This window comes from Coloeus monedula (assembly GCF_965178545.1).
Source record: "Coloeus monedula genome assembly, chromosome: 1".
In the NCBI taxonomy this organism is placed as follows: domain Eukaryota; kingdom Metazoa; phylum Chordata; class Aves; order Passeriformes; family Corvidae; genus Coloeus; species Coloeus monedula.
Genome location: NC_138781.1, coordinates 36,286,237 through 36,308,747, shown reverse-complemented (window position 1 = coordinate 36,308,747; position 22,511 = coordinate 36,286,237). Strand labels below are relative to the sequence as shown.

Sequence of the window (22,511 nt, the reverse complement as noted above, 5' to 3'; positions counted from 1 at the left end):
CAGCAGACCCAAATGACTGTAGCAACTTGCTCTGATAAAATGCACATTGTAAAGTCAATACAAGAAACCTACAAAGAGCTCAAACTTTAGGGCAAGCAGATTTATCTTAAGGGAGTGCTGAAAAACCCGTGTTCCAAGAAACAAAGCAGAGAGCTCAATGCTGGGATCTGAAGCAGTTGCAGAAGCAAACCAGTGTGTTTCTTTCTGTGTGGAAGGGCTGTCTTCACCAGGTTCTCATCTCAGATTAAGTCGAAACGTAAATTAATTTAGTCCTTAGTGTTGTCTGGCAAGCACACCAAAAACTTGAATTTACTTCCAGTGCTGCAGTTAACAGGCAGCTTGTGGTAATTCCCAACTTGGAGCAGGACGGATCTAGGCCTTGCAGAGTATTGGGAGAGTGCTCTCCTCACAGCAGCGCACAGCAACTGCTGCTCCCTTTCCTTCACCATGGTTAAAATTCACTTACAGAACTGAGCCCTATGTAACTTGAATATTTCATATTTACAGGCTTCAGAAAAAGTTGTTTTCTAGGCAGGCATGAAAAAAGACCTTAAAGAAGATCAAAGAACAAAACTGATATTCATTCAGAAGCTTTTAGTAAACAGCAACAATAAAGAATAGGGATTAATTTGAAAGCCCAATTCAGTAACCTTTATACCTCTCTGGCCCAATACGCCCATGTCATCTAGTCTGATTTATTTTTTCTTAAATCATTCTTCAAAACATTCTGTTTGTTCTGAAACTTTTGGCTAAGAGGTAGTGTTTTTATATCATAGCTTCTTAACAGTAACTAAAACCAAACCCAAAATGGTTCCTATCAGTTCTTGTACATGCAAAATGAGGTACATGCAAAATGAGGTACTGTTTCAGAGCCAGTTGTACATGCAAAATGAGGTACTGTTTCAGAGCCAGTTGGATATAGGATCAACTAGAATGTCTCAGCACAGCTACCTTCATGACCTGTTATGTATTCACTCATGATTTTTCATTAACTGGTTCTTCACCAGGTGTGTTAACCTGAAAGTAAAACTGTGCAGATGACATTTGAAATAACAGCATGAGCACCCTTCCCCCCCCGCAAAAATCCCAAGAAACTCTATCATTAATGACTGATCTTTAGCTCAGGATCTGGAACCCGAAGCTCCTATCAGGAAATATAAGAAGCCAGTATCCCTTTCTCAAAGTGCTCCTCAGAGTACAATAGAACATTGCTTTGAGCAACTTGGTCGAGTGGGAGGTGTCCCTGCCAATGGCAGAAAGGTTGAAACTGGATGATCTTTAAGGTTCTTTCCAACCTCAGCCATTCTATTATTCCATGACACACTACAATGCTCTGTGCCAGCTGATGTGTTCTGAGTGCAGTTTTGGAATCGGGACATAAAGGCTTTAACTTCCTAACTTTTAAATAAGGGTTTAATTAGGAGCCAGAATCCCATCAGTCCAGCAACATCAAGAGACTAGTAGCTTCAGATATTTAAATTGAACTGGGATGTCAGAGGTCTTCCGAGGACCTACAGGACTAGGCAACAACTCTCAGAGGCTTTATGAATGTTCCATGGCTGCTAGAATTCACTTGGAGATTTGGTTGCAAAAGTTCAGATTGTATTTTAAAAAGTAAGAAGCTGCAGTCCTGTAAGTGCTTTGAATGTTCCATTTATAAATACATTTTTGAAAATACTGTAGGTGCAGAACCAATGCTATTACAGAGCTAACAGATGCCTTGCATGGACTGCATGCCTTGCAAGAGAAAGTAATTTACATCGTCTAAAGTGACATGTCTAAAAGTACATAGCCAACAAGGAACATATAACAAACGCTGAAGTAAGGAGTCCCATCTTCATTCCAAGTACTTCCATTGAAGTCTCCCTTTGTGTTTAAAACAGCTCTTCATTGCTAAGACTAATTTACAGATGCTGTTATGTTCCTCCTACGGGCATCTCAAATTCTGAGCCTTATAGATGGCTTTTCTCAAAGTTTTTCTATGCCAGACAAGTCCATAAATTTTTACAATAGGTTGTAGGAGTCTGCTGCAACAGCAGTGAGTGATTTTCTTTCTTCAGCAGCGTACTTTTGGCAGAAAATGTGATTATCTATGTTTAGAGAATATGAATTCTATCAGCCCAAGTAGTAACAATAAATAAATTACTAGCAAATAACTGACTATTTGAAAGAGATGAATATTCAATCTCTAAATCAGGCAACAGACTAAATTTACTTTAAGTGATGTTCTGAAGTTAAACATCTCTGTGTATATATATGGGGTGAATAAGAATGGGCATTTGTGCACATACACATACACAAACTGGATGGAAGCATTTCAGCTGAATTCAAACATACTGTACTGATAATAAATTTGGCCACATGGCTTCAAATTAAGAAACATTAAATCCTTTAAAACAGTAACTGTAATGCATATGCATGCAAAACACATATAGATATTTAATAACTACGTCAGATGTTCTAAAAAAGTTTCCCTAGAATTAAGCTGTCAATTTTGTTATTTTATCAAACTTTCCATTGCATCAACTGTAGTGAAAATGTCCCAATTGAAAGAGAACGATCAATATGTATCTCAAGGGTAAAATGCAGCTTAATCGGTTTGGAAAATACATTAGCCACACCATGTGAGCATTGCATGAGTCCTCTGGGTGGGAGCTGAGGGTGGCACTCATGCAGGATTATTTAGTAATGCTGTTCAGAGCCACACAATAATTCCTAAATCATAGTCAAGAGTCCACATATTTACTGTGTATTTCCACGTGGATTTTTGTACTATTTCAGAAGGAAGTTAATTTGAAGAAGGCAGGGAATTCATCAGATAAAAGAAATTCACAAAGTGGTTCAGATTGTTGCTCTTCTGCTCAACTTCTACTCAAAAAAATGTGGACGTTCACTTTTCATCCCTGTTCTCTCCTAGTTTTTTGAGAACTGGAAACATGGAAATGGAAAAACAGATTGAAATTATGATTGTAGATCTTTTTCTCCAGACAGGAAGAGTAGTGTCTTAGAAATTGTTTAACTTCTGCTTAATTATATGACACAAGAGTATGGTTGCAGCCCACAGTTAAAGAGTGAAAAACCTCAGTATGTCAGTTCAAACAAATCTCAGCCTTTAACTTGCTGTACCTCTAAACATGAGCAACAGCACTTAGCAGATGCCTATCTGAATTGCAGTACCTGTAAACAACTATTAAGATGTAACAACATACCAGAACTTTCTGTAACACTCCTGTTAAGGTTTCAACAACAGGCTGATTAAAATCTCACCAATTTTTTTAACTAAAGTATTAATTATGGGACAAATTGTACCTTCCTAAAGAAAGAATCTTAATCTCTGAGTAGAAGAAAACCACCAAGTCAATGTTGAAGAGATTTTCTCAATCATTTCTTCAAAAGGAAGGCCTTTAACTTCATAATTATGTTAATCCTAAGGACATGCACACAAGCCCTTCAGTGCTCCTTGGAGCCAGACCTACCATGTGGCTCCTCCGATTCCTGGCTAACGCAGAAATCACGACTTCACATTTCAGTCACTCACCAACTGCAAACCTCCCCCCCACCAACCCTTATGTTCAGAATGTAAAGCAGAGACGAAGCAAAGGTACTGCTGTTTCAGGCAGCATTAAAATAGATTTGCCTATTCAAGCCGGTATCTGACACCTTTGACAGCAAAGAAGGAATAAGAATTTATTTCTTTGACATTTGCCCAAACCCACTGAACTGACTCTTCTCTATCCCCTCAGAAGCACAGGACTGATACATGACACATCCCATACACTGTGTTCAGGAAACTCTGTTCTGATACAGGAAATGTGATATTCTGGTCCTTTACCTATAAACAGAACCTGCATGCATATTTTTAGAATGTATTAACTGCACATGCTGTAGCAAATTTCACCACTTTTTGATTCTCTTCGGCATTGGATTTGTGCAGTATAACACAAGAGGGATTGGAGCACCAAGTGACACCGTGAAAAGCTTAACAGTTCAAGCCAACAGGGAAAGCTGGAGAAATACATATGCATTACTGCTTTTCCGCCATAGTTCTCTGTAAGAAGAGGCGGTACGGAATGGTATTTTCAAGAAGAACTAAAAATAAAAACCACAAGGAAGAAAATAATTTTCTTTATAATTAAAACAGACTTTATAGTTTAATGTAGTGAAGAAGTATTTGATTGAGTGGGAGAGAAGAACTCATTAGTGGATGTAAACACAAAACTTGAATAATTTGGGCTAGAAGAATAGTGTCAAGGGAATAAATTAAGGGAAGCAGTTTTGCTGTCTCTATAAATTTTGATATACTCTGCTGAGATAAAAGACCACCAATAGGAAACCTGAACTGTTCTAGTTTCCAGAGGTCTCTGGCTGAAAGCTTTTCTTATACTTCACCATTTACTCTTTTGTCAAAATGTAAGCAAACGTGCTCAACAAAATGTAAAGAGTCTCCAGCTCATACACTCAATTTATTCCAGCTTGGATTATGAACATAATTGTTTCCACCATTAATCACCATTCATCACTGACTGCAGTAGTAACAGCTTCCCTTTTGTTTTTCAGTAACTGCATTAACCTTAACACTTGCTCCCTTTCAAATCACAAAACAGGGTTTAAACAACACCATAGCTTCCTTCCAGCCCAACCCACTTGCAGAAGTCAAGACTCATTGTTTCAGTCAGGTATTAAAGATTACCAAGGATCCCTAATGTTAGAAGATTACAAGAAGAAAATGTTAGACAAACTAAATGAAGTAAGCTTCCATAACACCACAAGAGAATAACAAGTCATGTTGAGAGTCTGCTGTGTTTCAGGTTATATAAGCTAAAATGACTATGATTATAGAAGTGAATAAATCCAGTTGAACTGTGACACAGAGTAATGACCAGTACCAATATTAGAATGACAGTTTTGAACAGAAATATACAGTAACCAAAGGAAGACACATTACCTTTAAAATTGTAATGTTCCACGTAAAACTTTCTACTGATTTTTGCAGTTTTCTTTCTTTTAGGCCTTCTCTTGCTCCTATATTGTGCAGGTTTTCATGAAACTCCATTGCTGTAGAGAATAAAAGAGGGAGGAATATAGTATCTATTTTAGTGCATTTTTATGATAACAGAGATAGCAACTTGAAACTAACATGGCAAAAAGACAATAAAAAGCTTCAAAAATTTTATTCTTCAAGCACTAATCCGTCTGATGTAGTAAGATGGAATGTTATACAACATGCCAATATATACAAATCTCTCTAAGCCAAAATCCACTGAAGCACCTGTTAGGTCATTGCTATACAAAGATGGAGCCCAGCAAGTATTTCCTACAGAAATATAATCTCTAAGCACAACTGAATTTGTTGTACCACACGTAAAAACCTTTTTGTAATTGCTATAGGATGGAAGCAGTAATTTCATTAACTACTCTAGCCAAATAAATTTACTTTGTGCCTTGCTCTTTTATGCATTTACATCACAGTTCCAGCTTACAGCTTATATGGTGGCGTCTGCCCAGAAAATAAACACTTTACCTTATCCCTGAGAAGTAAAGGAACACCTGTGAAGGAGGAATGCCAAGTGAACTTGCCAAGGACATTTTATCACACCATGTAAACTACTGTGTCCACAAAACCCATATCCAACAAACTCCAAATCAAAACATTTTGGTAGAATTCAGATTACCTTAATCTAAGCACTGAGGGGACCAACCAAAGTTTTGGTTTTTACCCAGCACACTGCACGGATAGCAGAACCATAATTTGCTTTCCATGCTGCTGTTACAAGCCATATAAAAATAAACTTTAAACAGTTTCCTTCACACAGAAGTAAAATGTCCTTCTATGGGTACACACAATAACCTAGCATGGATTACAGCCACTCTCCTATGAAAGCCATACTTCAGTTATGCTCTCAGGATCTCCATCTCTAATAACATACAGGGTATTTTGAAGTCAAAAGTTGGCAAGTGGTTGTGACTTACACCTATGAACATAAAACCAAGTTATAGTTAAAGTACAAATTATAATTTTAACTATGTTGGTTGAGGTCTTCTATTTGCCCAGTGAGTATGCATGCTTCAAAATTTACATGTACTTAATTACCATGAATAAGCATACAAACCTGGGTTGGCTGTCAATCTGAGACAAGACTGACTTTTAAGGACATTATAAGTATCTCTTCTTCATAATCTCTCTATCCCACACTCATGTCTCATTAAAAGAAAGAGAGATGACTGAATGTTTTCATTGTACATTCCCTTAGCTTACTCCCACATATGCACACACACATTTTTAAAAGTATTCACAGATTCATTTGAAAGGCAAAATTGTTCTTTCTACCTTTTCTTACTATTTTAAATTTTGCTACAAGAAAAATAAATGGCAAATATTTTCCCTGAATTAACATACTGTATCATTTTTATTTCAATCACTTCTCTATAGCTCTGACTCTGCAGTCTCAAATAAAATGTTCATACTATATTTCCCCAAAACAGATTTCTAAACAGGTGAGAAATTAAAGTTCATTAACCCATCATTGTTTTCCAAGTATCCACTTTTTGTTCATATCAACTAAAATAATAAACTCCCAATATGATTATAGAAAGATTATACACAGATCCACACTTACAATATTACATTTGTAGAGCCATCATGACAGTACAGATTTTCTGATCTGTACAATGAATTCTGAGACATACTGGTAAACTTTTGGAGTTCTGTACCTCATTTCCATCTTTACAATTACTGCTTTTTAAGTCAGTGGACACCAGCAATCAATCATAACTTGAACTAAAGCCATTCAGAGAGATATAACAATCATGCTGAGGGTCTGCATATTAAACATGAAATCGGTACTTTGTAGATTTCAGATTATTCTGATGTACATGAAGTCCCTGATATCACAGAGACAATGGTGACCATGTATTTTGCCAGCCAGAAAACCTCCTTTTTTGTTCACTAACAACCTTTGGTGGTTATGCTCCTCCTTGTCTACACTCATGCTACGATACATTTGTGTTCTGCCAAAGCCATTCCACCCCAGCTAAGTACACTTGGCAGTTGGCAGGATCATCTCATCACCCTTCTTCAGAAAATGAAACAGTCAAATCATCCTACCAGGGCACACACCTGTAAACCCTCAGCTAACAGGGGCCTCCTGCTTAAACAGCACTAATGACCCCCCTATCCTCAACATCTCTCACACACTGGCCAACTCCTCATCATCATGCTACACTAAATCTATGCTACTCTAAGCCTAAACATACAAGCAGGGACAAGTAGATTTGAATTCTATTTCTGCTTCCATTACTAGCTCTTGCCTGATTAACTGAAATTAATTATTTCATCTCTTTGTCTCAGTGCTTCCTTCTGCTCAAAGGAATTAATTGTATTCACTACACAATATATGGAAAACTAAATTTTAGAGCATGAATGCAGCACAGCATTTAACTGTTGGTTATGTCTCTCTTGGTATTCCTCTTATATGTTCCCATTTGGTTTTCTTGCACTTTGCCTTGGAAGTATTTAATGCATCAACTATGACAAAGGAATAACACAAGTGTTAAATTCCAAAATTAAAATTCTTCTAAGATAACAGAAAAAAAAAAAAAAAAAGAAGAAAGACATTCTCATTTACAGCTAAATTAATAAAATAAACTACATGTCCATACAAACTCATGTAAGCATGCCTTTAGGATATGCTTGCAAAGAAAACTCAATGTTAAATGACTTTTTTATATACACAATTTTCTGTCTCCTTGCAAGTAAAAATTCAGCTCTCACTCTCATTAAGATATAGTAAACAAGTCACTTTTATGAGGCTTAATTACTTCACGATTTATTAGTCAATTAGTAATTTTGAACTGCCTGAGAGCTCTTGAATGATAACAGGCATACTATTACCCTGACATATCACTCAATATGTTTTTGCATATACCATCTCAATCAAAGAAAGCACAAGTTAGTCATATTTTCCATTTATTGTGGCAGATATTAAGAAAGATATAATTCACAACTTTCTGAGTGACCACAATGAATATATAGGATGTGTGCTCTTCTCTTTGGATGGTATGTCCTGTGTTTTAATTTTTGCCCATTGCACAAATGTATTTATCTACAATGAAATTATTATTGATTCTTGCCTTGAGCCAGAAAGCTCAGATCTAAAAAGCTCTTTTCACCGGAGATGTCAACTTTACTAAAATCCTTATTTGCATAGAATCATTGAGGTTGGAAGGCACCGCTGGACCAATCCCATTGCTCAAAACCAGCATCAGAGAGAACACGTGGCCCTTGACAGTGTTGAGGTGGCTGTTCAATATCACCGAGGGTGGATATCCCACCTCTCCTGAGACTGAAGTGAGGCTGACTGGCTTGGTCCTACTTTCTAGGTTTCTTTAACCTGTTTGTGGTAACTCTACTGCTTATGACAGTCTGATGAGGTTTCAAACATCATTAGCCCTTAGTCCCTTTCTGACTTTCTGCTTGGGGGCACTAAGGGCACTTAGTTTGAATAACCTGCATTAAGAAGTCTGGTCATCACCGCACAAGTAAGGGTGAGCTGACAGAAGCCATACAATTTCCTGAGCACTTGCAAAATAGAAACTGATTCAAGTCTTCCACGTTAGTAAGACCAGCTTTCCAGTGAAACGTTCACCCCAGCTATTGCAAGGCATGTAAATACACTGTAATATATGGAACAAAACAGCAATAGCATGATTCAACAGCAGGTTTTGACACTTAACAAAATTCTGCTGACAAATTTTCCTAATCATAACCAGGTATTTCACAGCATATTCTTCTCCTCTGCAGTACACTTGTTTATTCTTAAGCATTCTCATAAGCAATCCTTCAGTATTTCCAAATAATATTTTCCCCATCAGTGCTGAATCTCTTTCTGGTTCCCCACTGAATGCTGGTTATTTGAATTTCATGACTGTCTCAGGTCTTCCCTCTCTCAGACTCTTTCCCACAGCCCTGCAATGCATGAGATGGCTTTAACACTTCTTCATTTCCCCAGGAACACCTTACCATTCAAGATGCTATTCTGAAATTTTACATACAATTCTCTCCTCCCATTTTCAATAACTTCAAACAGCATGAGGAAAAGAGAAGTACTATAAGACTACTCAATGTAGTACGAACCATGTATCATTGAGGAGACTAACAAAAATTTGCTTGGTTAGCCTTGCAAAAAGAAAACCAGAAGAGGAGCAATTGCTCTCTTGATACTCTAGACCAGTCAGGTAAGACCTTGGACCTCAAAGGATCACTTTGGCTAAAGGACAATATTAGGATGGATGTCCACCAGCAAAATCAGAATTTATGAAAAATTTATTACCACTGTAGATGTGGTTCTGTAATCAGCCTTGAAAATGAGAAAATTACTCAGATCAAAAACTCATATCCATTTTAAAATACAGCTTGACATGATCAATTTTCAAGAGTTGTACTGGGAAGCAGACTTAAGGACCTTACAATCTGGTGTTTCCTCAACCAGCTGCAGGATGACCTACAGTGTTACATGCACAGGATCTCAAACCTGTATTAATTTATGCTTAACATACTCTGATGGAACAATTATGTCTATAAACTCAACAAGGACTAAACGACAGTATAGAAAGCAAGGTGTCTCATATTGAAGTATGACATATTTCAATAACAAAAATTTTTCCTAAATAAAACATACAGGGCAATATAATTGTCTTGGCAGGATGATAACTTTGAGCCATCACTTGTCAGAAACGCTTCCAGACTGGAACTTCAGCTTTGTTTTATGTCCTGGATTCTCAGTATTTTATTTTTCACCAAGGTGTTCAGTAGATAAAAAACCTTTCAGAACTTACAACATTCATATGAGCTTAAAATGAGTGTTATGGTTCTGCTGATGCTTGAAATGCTGGAACAAAGATGCCCTGCATATTGATGTAGTGCCAACACTGTATCTTCACCAAAAAAAATATTATTTGGTGATATATCTCAAAAGCAACATTTTTTATACTATTAAAAGACACTCATCTTCAACTGTGTTTAGCTTGAAAAAATAGTTTCTTCCTTTCTTTAAAATGAAGCTGCTTCATATGCAATTCATTATCCTCAAGTACTAACTAAAAATGACACCTGTTGGAAGTTGGTTAGCAATTCCTCCCATTAGTGGGCTTTCACTATAGTTCCAAAGTACCATACTTAAGATATTTATTAAAATGTGACATATAAAGCAGCATAAGTGACACTTCTATTTTTAACCTAGTTTAGAAGCATATATTAAAAAGGAAAGTGTCCTTAGGTCACTGAGGTGCATGCAATTATAATTTTATATAAAATATATGTATCTTTGAACACCCTGATGATAATTACATGTTTATTAAAATCAAGATGTGAAAAGAAACTGTAACACAGAAAACTGGAGTACGCGCCTGTACAATATGAGTTCAGGAACTGTTTGGAGCTCTGAGGTTTGTTTGCTTTTGTAACAGCTCCTATCACAAAGCCCTGGCATACAACCTCAGTTTATAGCAAAAACATTCACACCTTTTCTTTAACTGAGAACCAAGAAACTAATTTTTCAAGGAATCCTTAGCAAAACACCAAGCACAACACTTGCTTTACTGTATTTCTAATGCCAAATCTCTCCTTGACATGCTCATTTGTTTTCTTTGATGAAAGCTTTCTTGCAAAGAGATGATTTACAACCTAGCTGAGACATGACTACACAGCAGGTGGGCTCCTCCAGGTACAGGTTTTCTCTCTTAAAAAAGAGCTTTATCAGTGAAATAGCACAGTGATGAAACTCTGGCAATAAATGCATATACTGAGTAGGCCTAATGTGAAATGAGTAGCAAACAAAATTTGACTGTGTCTATATTAAATACGCACTGGTAATACTCCAGGTATGAAGCACTTAAATTCAAGTCAAGTCAAATACAGTTTATTTCACTTCTGGTAGAGCGCTTTGATTTAAAAGCAAACAAAATACTTTTCAAATGAGTTATAAATACAAAATAAAACTAAATAAACATCAAATATTTTTAAATGGAAGGAAAATACCTCACAGCTTTTGATTAGATTACCAGACCTTGCCGGTCTACTACTATGTAGACTCATCTCAAACACTTAAAAAGATTCTGTGAATAATTTGCATACACAGATTTGTTCTTTACAGGAAAAAAAATGCAAGAAATCAGTTTATATATTCAAATATTTCTTCCTACACTGTGTAGGTTAAATGGCAATAAAGGAAACGGAAGAAGCCTAGGAAAGGATTTAAGCTGTAAGTATTTATTTCCACATATAAATATTTAATTTGCTTATACAGCCATTACTCTTGGCCACATCTTTGAAAGCTACAGCTCTAATTTTTCACAGCATTAAATAGGTTTCTTAATATTCTTATTTTAGATTATATTCCTTAAACAGTCAGCTATTTCAGCCTCACAAAAAATTTCCTCTTAAAATTAATTTTATCAGAAAAAGCGATTAGGAAAAGAGTCTGGCTACCAGATCATATCAACAATAAATCAAATCCATCACATTAGAGAAGCAACAGAAGTCACTATACTTGTAAATTCTCATATATTTTCCTTACAGTACACTCTTCACACAAAGATTTAAAATGAACCTTAATAAACTAATGCTTAAAGTACCTCTGTATTTTCTAAAAATCACTAATAACTGCAAAAATGGAGTCTTAGCAGGAACAAAGATTGGATGCTGAAGTAGCTCCAAACACTTGGTTTCCACTGAAGACACTGAAAATATTTGTCTCCATAACTAGAGAATTAGAACTTCTTGCCAGATTCAGAGAGTATTTTGCTGCAGATTCAAGATGCTCAAGGTACGAATTATTTGCATTCAATATATTTAGATTATTATTTGACAAAAGAATATTACCTTAATTGGTTGCTCAGTATTTTTTAATTACTTCAACCTCTTTGACACTGTGCACTAAGTGGAAATGTTCCTCAGACACAGACAGACATGGATGTACTGCCTCTACTTAAGTGGCTGAAAACCATTTTGGTGCCTGCTGCCCTATTATTCTTGAAAAGTCGTAAAGACAAATTCCATGCTTCAGAGAACCTTCTTATTCCAACATTCCAAACAAGAATGGCATCACAGCCTGCTGAGCACCATCGTTTTTGCATCCTTCCTTTTAAATTACTGTTTAGTCTTCCAATCCAGACTCGCACAGTGCCATATGCAATCACAGTAATTCAGTTTTCAATATAAAAAACTTTCTTTAATGCTAGGGAGCCACTTAGGAGTTAAGATGGTCACTAATTCTTTAAGAAACACCATGAGAAGAGATTCAAAGTAGCTGTAGTACCAAGCTTACACTGCTATGAAGCTAAAAAGAGGACACGTGTAACATCTATGCTACAACTTGGTTACTTCCAAAGGTTAAGTAACCAGCTGCAGCCTTCCAAACACTTTCCAGAACAATCCTATGTAACCTTAACCTTCTAGATACCAAAGTGAACAAAAAGAATAACAGCTGACAGAACTCAAAAAACCCACACCAACACTTTTTCTGTTCCTCCAAAATAACGCTCCTACAAAATTCACAGAGAAGCAGACCTTCACATATTAAAACAGTTGTTCTGGAAAACTGACTAATGGTATTCCACCCCCAATGTACAGAAAACTTTACCCCACAAAGACATTCCTCTGTGAAGACAGACTATATTTCTGAATGGGGGTGAAGTTCAGCCAGCCACTTCATGTGTGAGAATGAATTAAGATTGTCAATAAAGGGCATAAACACAAAGGTACAAAGCAGAGGATTTCTTTCCACAGACTGCTGTTTCCATCTTTTATTTATTAGTCCTGATACTCAAGAGAGACCAACGAGATTTTATTGAAAAGTTTCTGATTTTATTGAATGTTAGAATGCAGACTTAATAAAGATATTGATTTATGGCACACTAATTTCTCCCAGTGTTCAGATCTGGCTGAGCCCACATTGTTTCACTGGCAATAGTAATGAATCTCTTACGATTCCACAGGAATCTAACTTCTTTCTTTTCTAGCATTACAATAATAGGAGGGGAAAAAAAAAGACTTCATGCGAAGGGGGAAACTCAAGAGAGAATGCAAAAGCCTGTGCTGGTCAAGTATTCGCCCCAGTACCAGTGAATGAGATCATTAAGAAGTATGTGAGATGTCTCCTAGGAATCATCCACCCATTTGCAAAATATATCAGATCCACAAAAAACCCAATACCATCCAAGGTATTACAGGGGGCTATGTATGAGAAGCAATACAGGAAAAATGTGATGTATGACTGGTGTGAAGAACCACGGTGAAAAAGATTTGAGCATAAAGAAAAATGACTCATCGCCTATTCACTACTACCTAAATTGATCTAAGTGCAATTCTTCACTTCTCCTCCTCCCCAGTAGAATGTGGTTTCAAGAATATTCAAGGCACAGGAGAGGAACAGGTTTACAGAGCCAGGGAGTACATGCCATGACAGTATAATCTGAGCTGCTGTGGAGCTATACCTGGAGGAAGGACAAATAGGAAGAAAAAATACAGAAAAAAAGGAGTAGACAGGACAAAGAGCAAACAAGAAATAACAGGTAAAAATGATGGACCAAATACAGAAAGCTTAGAAACATAAATAAAGGGATTAACTTGAATACACCCTTTATTTCCTTAACTATCAGTGAAAGCCTATTGTGCTAATAAACATTGAAAATGATGTTGTGACAAGTGTGGAGAAATGAGTTAAAACAATTTGATAGCTGACTTATTAAGAAATGGGAACACGGAGAAAACAAGGAAAACAAGGTATTTCAGAAGCATGCAGACTGGCTGAGAGGGGTCTCCAAGTGCTGTTTTAGTCACAGCAGGTGATGTTGGAATTTAGTGAAGGTGATAAATATAGATTGCTTTCTTTTGACAGTGAATCTCATGAAAAATATAGTAATGGATCCAATTCAAGGATGTAACTTTAAGATCAGCATGTCCTACTGATGGGAGTCAAAAACATTAAATATTCTCAGGTACAAAGTCCAACGAGAACAGATAAAGCAGCATTCCTTCACTCCCTATTTACCAAACAATAGTTTAAATGCAATGGCTTCTAATCAAAAGTCAAGACTTGCTAATGAGAGGCAGTATTTCAGAAGACATGGATTAACAAGTTCTGCTGAACTCCACAGTACCCAAACCATAAAAACCATAAATTCTCTTTCAAGTCAGGAAAAACTGCAGAAATATTGGGAACCTAGTCATTGCCTTTCACAGTTTAAATAAAAACTCAATTGCCTGCCTATATACCAAGTCAAAAGTGCTCCTCAATAGTTGAGTATATAAATTTCTTTTGCTCTGTTAGTGGATTATCTAATCTGTCAGAATATAACTTTTTCTTACATGCTTTATTTTGGTGAACCTGAGTCAAAAACCAACTTAGAATCCAAATAACCTGAACAAAAAAAAAAAAAAATCCACACAAAAAAACCCAAAAAAACCCCAAAAACCAAAACCAAAAAAACCCCACCTCTAAACAGCTCAGTAGACATCATTTTGCTGGAAAGCTTAAGTAGTAACAGTGGGGAAGCAAGTAAGAGCTACAACTATTTGAACAAAATTGATTTTATTCCTTTAATTTTCAACTACCAGAAGTATTTGAAGGGTTTGTATGGCCACCATCCTAGTATTTTTCTGCATGCAGCTCAGATTAACTTTTTTCCAATACATATGGTGTACTGTGTTTAATGGCATCCAGAATGGCTGGATATTTCCTTTCTTGAAACTGTATCCTGTTCCTGACGCTGCTGAAGGGCTGCTTTGAAGTACATGTTAGAAAATATACTCATTTTATGTCATTCATTACTTGCATTATTAAATAAAGTCAGCCACTGTACGGATGGGATAAACAAGACAGACTCTGCTCCAACAACTCCGAATCAAAGCATGAGGAAGAGAACAGATGGATAAAGGAAGAGTGAGGCGTACAAGGAAGCAATGAAATGCTATTTTGGTTAAGGTGGTAGGAGGACATGTGTCAATCTAGCTATATTTGTGGGATACTTTTAAAAACAAATTCAAAGGAAGTAGCCTGGTGGATGTTTACAGAGAGCCTGTGTGACAACATGATAGAAAGCATGACGAGGGCTAACAATCCATTAGGCACTGGAAACTCTTGCTACCAAATGAGCAAACACAAGAAAAGTGAAAGCAGCTCGGTCCTGACGCACAGTGAGGAAAAAAGTATAAAAATCCATCCAGGGACCGACATCATCAAAATGACAGCCAGGAAAATGACGTGTGTAAGGCAAAACTATGATGGCCAAATGCAAAGAAAGGATAGCGTAGCTGAGATTCCAGAAAATAAGAATCTGAACAAGAATTTTGGCTGCACAGATAACTAGGGAAGGTTATGCCTATAAAACCATATGGAAAGCAATATGTATGTTTTTTATGAATCTGAACTCTCTTGGTTTGAGCAAACAGTGCTGAAATACACATTTATGCATCGTATTACCAGGAAATTGGCACTGCCAGAACTCTTTACAATAACTTCATTTTCTGGATTAAAACAGAAACCTCAGAGATCATTCCTTGCGTGTATTACCAAGGCTACCTTTTCCCTACACTCATTAATTAACCCTTACTGATGTTATATTTCACAAGATTATCAAATCATAGAATGGTTTGGGGTTCCAAGCAACCTTAAAGATCATCTAGATCCAAACCCTCTGCCACGGGCAGGAATACCTTCCACTAGACCAAGTTGCCCAAAAACCCTCCAGTCATACCTACATTTGATTAAGTTCAGTAATTCTTTGTCACCGGCAAGCTGTGTTTGGTAATTATTGCTCCCCATAATTTAATGAATATTTGGAATATTCTTCTGAGTTTCCACTGATGAATGCCAAAATGAATTCCTAAATTGTGATTCTCCCTTCTAATCAGGGATGAGCTCAAGCAGTATTTGAATTATAAAGCAAAAAATGTAATGGAAGATTCAAAAGAGGAGTACAGGAATGATGTGATTTGGGTACAAAGGAGGCTGTAAGTGGGGTAAGGTGATCTGGACATTCAAATTCTTTTCTCTAGCGAAGATAACGGAACATTTTAGGTCTCTAAGATATTAAGGGAATTGACCAGATTATCTTCAAATTCCCTTTAGCACCTAGATTCTATTTTCTTGCAGCATCTGTAACTGGCTTAATAGCAATAAAATAAATGGCACTGCAGTCATCTTGAAGTTATATGGATTTTTTTCTTAATTCTGAAAAGAAGAAAAGTACAGTGGGAAGCAAAGCAATATCACGTTCCCATATCTTTTCAATATTCATGTATCTAAAATGCTTTCAGTAACTACTTAGCTAAGAACTGAATGTGTTGAGCTGAATTAATATGCTGATATGAAGAAAACAGAGAGGTTTTTAATATGGTTTAATTTTAAAGAAGCAAAATGAGGAGAGATGTTCACAGTTAAATGCTCTCAGAAAATATCAATAGCAAAGAACCTGAATTCTGAAAATAGCCATCTCAGTAATCGTATCTTTGCTTATCCAATAGGCCATCAACCTAAGAAATAATACCACATTTAGTTTCAAATTAGGTCTGAATTTTATAGGAGGCCAAAAGTCTTATTATTAAACTTAAGAGAGAAAACAGTTTAACAGAGTGAATCCACTTTGCCGATTTAAAAAAATTCTCTTATAAGCCTGGTTATGACAACAAAAATTTACTGCTTATTGACAGCTTGTGTACTTGTTATTTTAGCAGCTTTTTCACTCTTTGAGCCACAGAACAAAAAAGCTCAGACAAAGGCATGCTTTTGCTTTCTCCTTATCAAGAAACTGCATAGGACAATGTATAATCTTTTACTCGTAATTAAAGAAAGTAGCATCTACTGAGATCATGAGATCAATCAGTCCTCAGATAATCTTCAAACCCCATTGATATTAAAAGGTAATTCAGTTCAGCTCATTCATCTTAAAAAATGCCTTGACCCTGCAGGGCTACAGCTGCCCTAAATAGCAGGATCTATTACATAATCCATACTTAGGCTTATGTCACCATGCTGGAGGGTTCTCATTTGAAGGAGATCAAAATCTCCACTCTTTAGCATGGGCTTTAAGTCTTCAGCATTCTTAAACAAAGGATTCCTGAACCCAACTGTTCCCCACGTAAAATAAGGTGGTGAGACTCAAGAAAGTCAGACATACGGAAGCTTACAGGAATCCATATAAGCTAGTACAAAGCAATTTTTTCTGAAGAGCAACTATTCTAAAAAATACAAGAATTTGGGCAACTAGCTTTTGCCTTACTTCTAACCAAGGATCTAAGCTGCTTAAGACACTGGTGACACTAAAAAAAAAAAAAATGGCACACTATCACCACATAAATGGGAAATTATTTAAGAAACAAGAACACACATCTACCAGACAACGTCCTTACAACAGCACGATAAATTTTGTGTTTGCTCTTGTTGTGGTTTAACCCCAGCCAGCAACCAAGTACTGCACATTTGCTTACTCCTCCTGGGTGGGATGGGGGAGAGAACCGGAAGAATAAAAGTGAGAAAACTCGTGGGTTGAGAAAAAGACAGCTTAATGGGTAAAGCAAAAGCCGTGCACACAAGCACAGCAAAACAAGGACTTCATTCTGTGTGAGCACTGCTCAGCAGTAACAAAAACATCTCTGCATTATCAGCCCTGTTTTTAAGCACAACTCTATAACACAGTCCCATACCAGCTACTAGGAAGAAAAATAACTATCCCAGCCAAAACCATCACAGTATTTTGGATAAATCTCTACATCTATCAATAAGATATGTGAAATAATATTCTGTCACTCATGGTATTTACGATTATTTATGTTTGACAACTTGAAGTAAATAGGACAACTTAAAATTTTCAGGCATTTTGACAGTTCTGCGGCTTAACTAAAGTTCACAGAATTTGAAGTGTGTGCTGTAAATCAAGGGGAGATCTAGAAATTCAGAGTGGGTAAGCCTTCCCTGCTGCTGATCTGAGCTGGAAGCTACTGTTAATAGGAGAGAATTTGTAAATGAAGGCTGAGGGTGTAAGAGCTTTTTTTTGGGGGGATGGGGGAGAATGGTGGGAGGGAGAGAACAAAACTAAGACACTGGAATTTGAAGGAGAGCAGAGAAGTGAATCAAAGAATGGAAGAAAATCATGGAAGATGACAGGAGCTGCAGGATGCTGAATATCAGGTAGACAAAAATTTATTTGTATATAAAAAGCTTTTATCCCAATCGAGTCATGCAAAACATGGTTGTAAATGCTTTGGCTGACTCTTTGGCAGCATTCCTATTTCTGATGCAAAATACGATGCACCACTTTGAGCAAATTTGTAACATTATTTATAAAACAGTTAAAAGATCAAAAGAAAACAAGCATGATTAAACAGCAAGGTCAGACACGCTATCAAAACAAGAAGGAAACCTTCAAAACTCAGTTGCGTCCAAATGAGAACACTGTTACAAAATAACACGTAAAAAAGGGTCAGTTTGTGAAGAGATTAAGAGGTAGTTACACCATCTATTTAAAATGTGTATCAGACCCAGGAAAACTTTCAGAGAACCTGTGGGACCAACACAGAACCACCCAACAGGTCTAGAGAAACATGGGAATGAAATATCTGAACTACTGTCACGTAATTATCAGAAGGCAATGTTCTTCTGACAATTCAAGCTTCACCAAGGCTCTTGAAGACATTGGGCTACCACAACAAAAGAAAAAAAGTTCTCTCATACAGAAAGAGGAGCTATGAGTAAATGGTTAAAACATTTCAGCATGAAGGAGGATCATTCTCTTTGCTTCCTGTAATCTTATGTTTTCATTTGTGACTATACTGACAAGCTACTCTCCATAAATAAAATACTTGTAATTTCCAAATTCAAGATGTAATTCTATGAATCTTTGATTTCTATGATTTGAAATGTCTTTCCACTCTTACTGGATGCGCCTAAATTACAGTCATCTCTTTTTTTTGTATGAGGTTTTTTGTTGTTGTTTGGGTTTTGGGTTATTTTTTGCTACAGTTGAATATTGATTAAAAGTTTTGGAAAATAAAAAAATTCAGTAAGTTTTGTATAATATTTTTCAAAAGCAACTTGCACTTACCTGCTTTCTGACACTGTACTATCTTCTCATATAAGCTATCTGTATTTTCAACTAGAGTCTTGATGGTGTGAATCATCTGTAGAGAAAATAAATTAAAATATACAGAAATATCAGTACAATTAAATTTTTACTTAAAATTTTTAATCTGTAAAAGATGCTTAAAATTGAACGTAAATCAATAAACTAATATTTATCATTAACATAAAGAATACACTCATTTTCCTGGTCATAACAAGGCAGAGAAGTGCCCTAATGTAGCATAAAGACATAAAAAATACAGTGATTTTGGGCTGGGATCTGTGAATACTGAAGCAAAATGTCTACTCCATAGTTCACTGCCTAGCAAAGCAACTGGAAGTGATACAACCAGGTAATTCACTTTTGGTGGCTTGGGTGACATAACACGGGTGCAATTTTTCCTCTTCCTCATTCATTCCAACATGCAGGATGATGACCACTCATTACCCAGTGCTTCCTTTTTCCTAGGCGTCATTCCATTGCTTTTCCATATTTTTTCCTCTACATCTTCCCTTTTACGGCTTGACCTGCACATACATATGAGACAATGGTCTATGGAGGAAAGCAATAGGCTGGTAGTGGAGGATAAGAAAAATAAATTATTCCTTTAGCTGATCTTTCTAAACAAAAAGCCTTTCAGGGAATCCCAGCCGAATGCACAGTTAGTAAGATGGAACCGTGCAGGTTTTTCAGCCTAGGGTATGTTTTAAGAAGTAACAACTTTGTTTCACACTTTACCCACTGATGTCTCTGGTATCCACTCAAGCAGACAATTTTCTCTCCACTAAAACAATGACTAGATTTTGACATGTTACTTGTGTGGGTGTTCATGTGGAGCTTGCTTTTTATTAGGAGACCACAATTTTCTTTTATGAGGAAGAACATTCCATGTTACAGGGAAAAAAACCCAAACCCCTCTAACACTCTTCCTCAAAGAAAAATTACTGTAAGAGGCATGGCTTCCTCACATGTATTAGAAAGAACCTTCTCCAGCTGAATGACATTGAGGCTGTTTTTCTGAACATTGCTCTAAGGAAGGCATAAATCAATTTTGAGAAGCAGGCAAGCAAGTCTCAGATTTTTGATTGTGACAAGTGTGCAAGCAAGTGAGGAGGAAAAACACCTGCATAGACAAACTACCCTACAGGCTTCTGTAACTGCCAGCTGCACAAAAATCTGGTTTAAACAAATGACAAAGCATTTAAAAAATTCTAGTTCTATTTTTATTATTTCGATTTGAACCAATAAAGACGATGCAAACCCTGAAATTTTTAGTTCATGCTACACATAAACAGCATGTGAATAAGCAACTTTAGAGTATGTGGAGGTCATCATACTAGATAATTTAATTTAATCCTCACATCCTGATTAATCTCTGTTTAAAGTATCTACTTAGCCTGATTTATATTATGTCAGTTGTTGGGGTTGTTTCAAATAAAAGTAAATTATAATATATGAAGTAAAAATAACTTGATCAGGTTGCTAAGCTGCAACTTTAGCCTACCCATTTTTAACTGGATTGTTCTTTGAACATAAATATCAATGTTCACTCAAGCAAAAACTACCTATAAATAGAACTATGCTGATTACTATTTAAGTGTAACAAATTGAAGACAATTTAAGTAAGAGAATACTTTATTTCACCCACAAAGGGAGCACTGCAAACTGACTATTCCTAGTCAGTCAAGAAGAAAGCCCCATTTCACAGTGTTTCATTACTATTCAGTCTCTAAAACAGAATTCAGAAATTGAAATAAGATCACTGTAAATTTTCTTGACAGGCAAGGATTTACCAGTTTCAGTATGTATGTCATGTAACACATTTGTTTCTGCAATGACCTTAAATGGAGAGAACCAAAACACAGCTGATGTCTCTCACAAGTATATTTCCAATAGCTGATGCTCTTTTACTAACTAGCTGAAAGGAAATGGTAAAGCAGGTTTTTCTACATTGAAAATCACCTTGAAAAATGAAATGCTGAGCACATACAACTCTTGAGCTTTTTTGGGATGCTAATACACAATAATAAGGACTAGAGAGGGATTCTCTATCAATATGAGTCCTTACACCTGAGCACCCTTTTGATTGGAGCTCATAAAAAAAAGAGAACAGCTGTGCTGTCTGTTCAAGGTATTTGTTTTGAAGGAATTTTAAGAAATATTATAACTGCCCTACTCTGTTTTCCTGACCCCATTTGTATAATAAAGTAATTTCTAAATCATCTCAGTTAGGTCCTATTATAGACACAGAACTTATCTATCTGTTCTGCTTCCTTCATATGCCCTGCATGAACATCAAATAATTTAGAAGCAGTGGAGAACAAGTCTCAGCTGATTAGAAAACTCACTCTGAGACACTGCACTGATTTTCAGAAACAAGAGAATTCTGAGATGAATAAAAATGCTTACATTACTGCTTTTTTGTTTACTTTCTGTATTGACAAAGCAAGAAAGTTTTACTAGATCTGCAGATGAAAGGAAAAGAAACTAATCACTGTATTAGTGTTCTTTCATCATGGCCAGGCTAACACTGAAGAATTTATAATAACATGCCAATTTCATATTCCACAGTTCCAGTATGGAAAGCTGCTAAATACCCCCAGATCAAAAGGAATGCCCTCTTTGCAACTTCTGAAGAAAAATGGCAATGCATTTCATGTGGCAGAATTTATTCTAATATCCAGTTTTATATTATTAAGACCAATAACAGTTACTTTCATTACCTTTGGTCTCTAAAATACATACAAAGCTGTATTTAAGATTAACAGCATTGCAGAGCAAAACTGGCTGGAGCTAGCAATAATTCAGGGGTTGACTGCCACAACCATTCAATCAGAATTATGGAACACCCCAATTTTCAAATGTCCTTCACCAAGAAAATAATGGAGCAGTATGCTGTGTGCATGAGTAGGTGTCACCTTCTAGCTGTGCTTGATTAATAAAGTAATAGTATTAGTTCATTATAATTTTATTCTTACATTGCTCTTCATCACATAGTCACCTTTTAGTATGTATTCAGCTACTTGTTGAATTACTCTTATGGAGTGTTTGAACATATGAATTCTTTCTAGTGTTCAAGCCAAAATTATAACCTCATGACAACACTCATGTAGACATTCACAGAAACTGAAAGACTTTTGGTAGACGCAGCATATGGAACAACTATGTATAAATGGTTATATTTAAACAGAAAATTAGCCTAATCCAAATGATACTGGTATGTATATGCATGATTGATATAAAAGTGAAATAGAAAATGATGAGTAAGCATGAGCTTCAGTGTGAAACACTATGTCTGCAGCAGAATAAGACATGGAAATCTCAAGGCAAATTTGTGGTGGAAATTGAGGAGAAAAACCAGGTAGAATCTGCTTAAACTAGTTTATATTGAACAA

General features: G+C 36.2%; 1 protein-coding gene across 1 annotated transcript in view; it reads right to left on the bottom strand.

Moving 5' to 3' along the window:
* PLCL2 (phospholipase C like 2) overlaps positions 1-22,511 on the bottom strand; it is a 103,161-nt gene that overhangs the window by 7,415 nt on the left and 73,235 nt on the right. Inside the window, exons 5-6 of the mRNA XM_082291433.1 lie at positions 19,099-19,174; positions 4,946-5,055 (exon numbers count right to left, since the gene is read on the bottom strand). Coding sequence (XP_082147559.1) covers positions 4,946-5,055; positions 19,099-19,174 — 186 coding nt within the window. The remainder of the gene's footprint in view (positions 1-4,945; positions 5,056-19,098; positions 19,175-22,511) is intronic.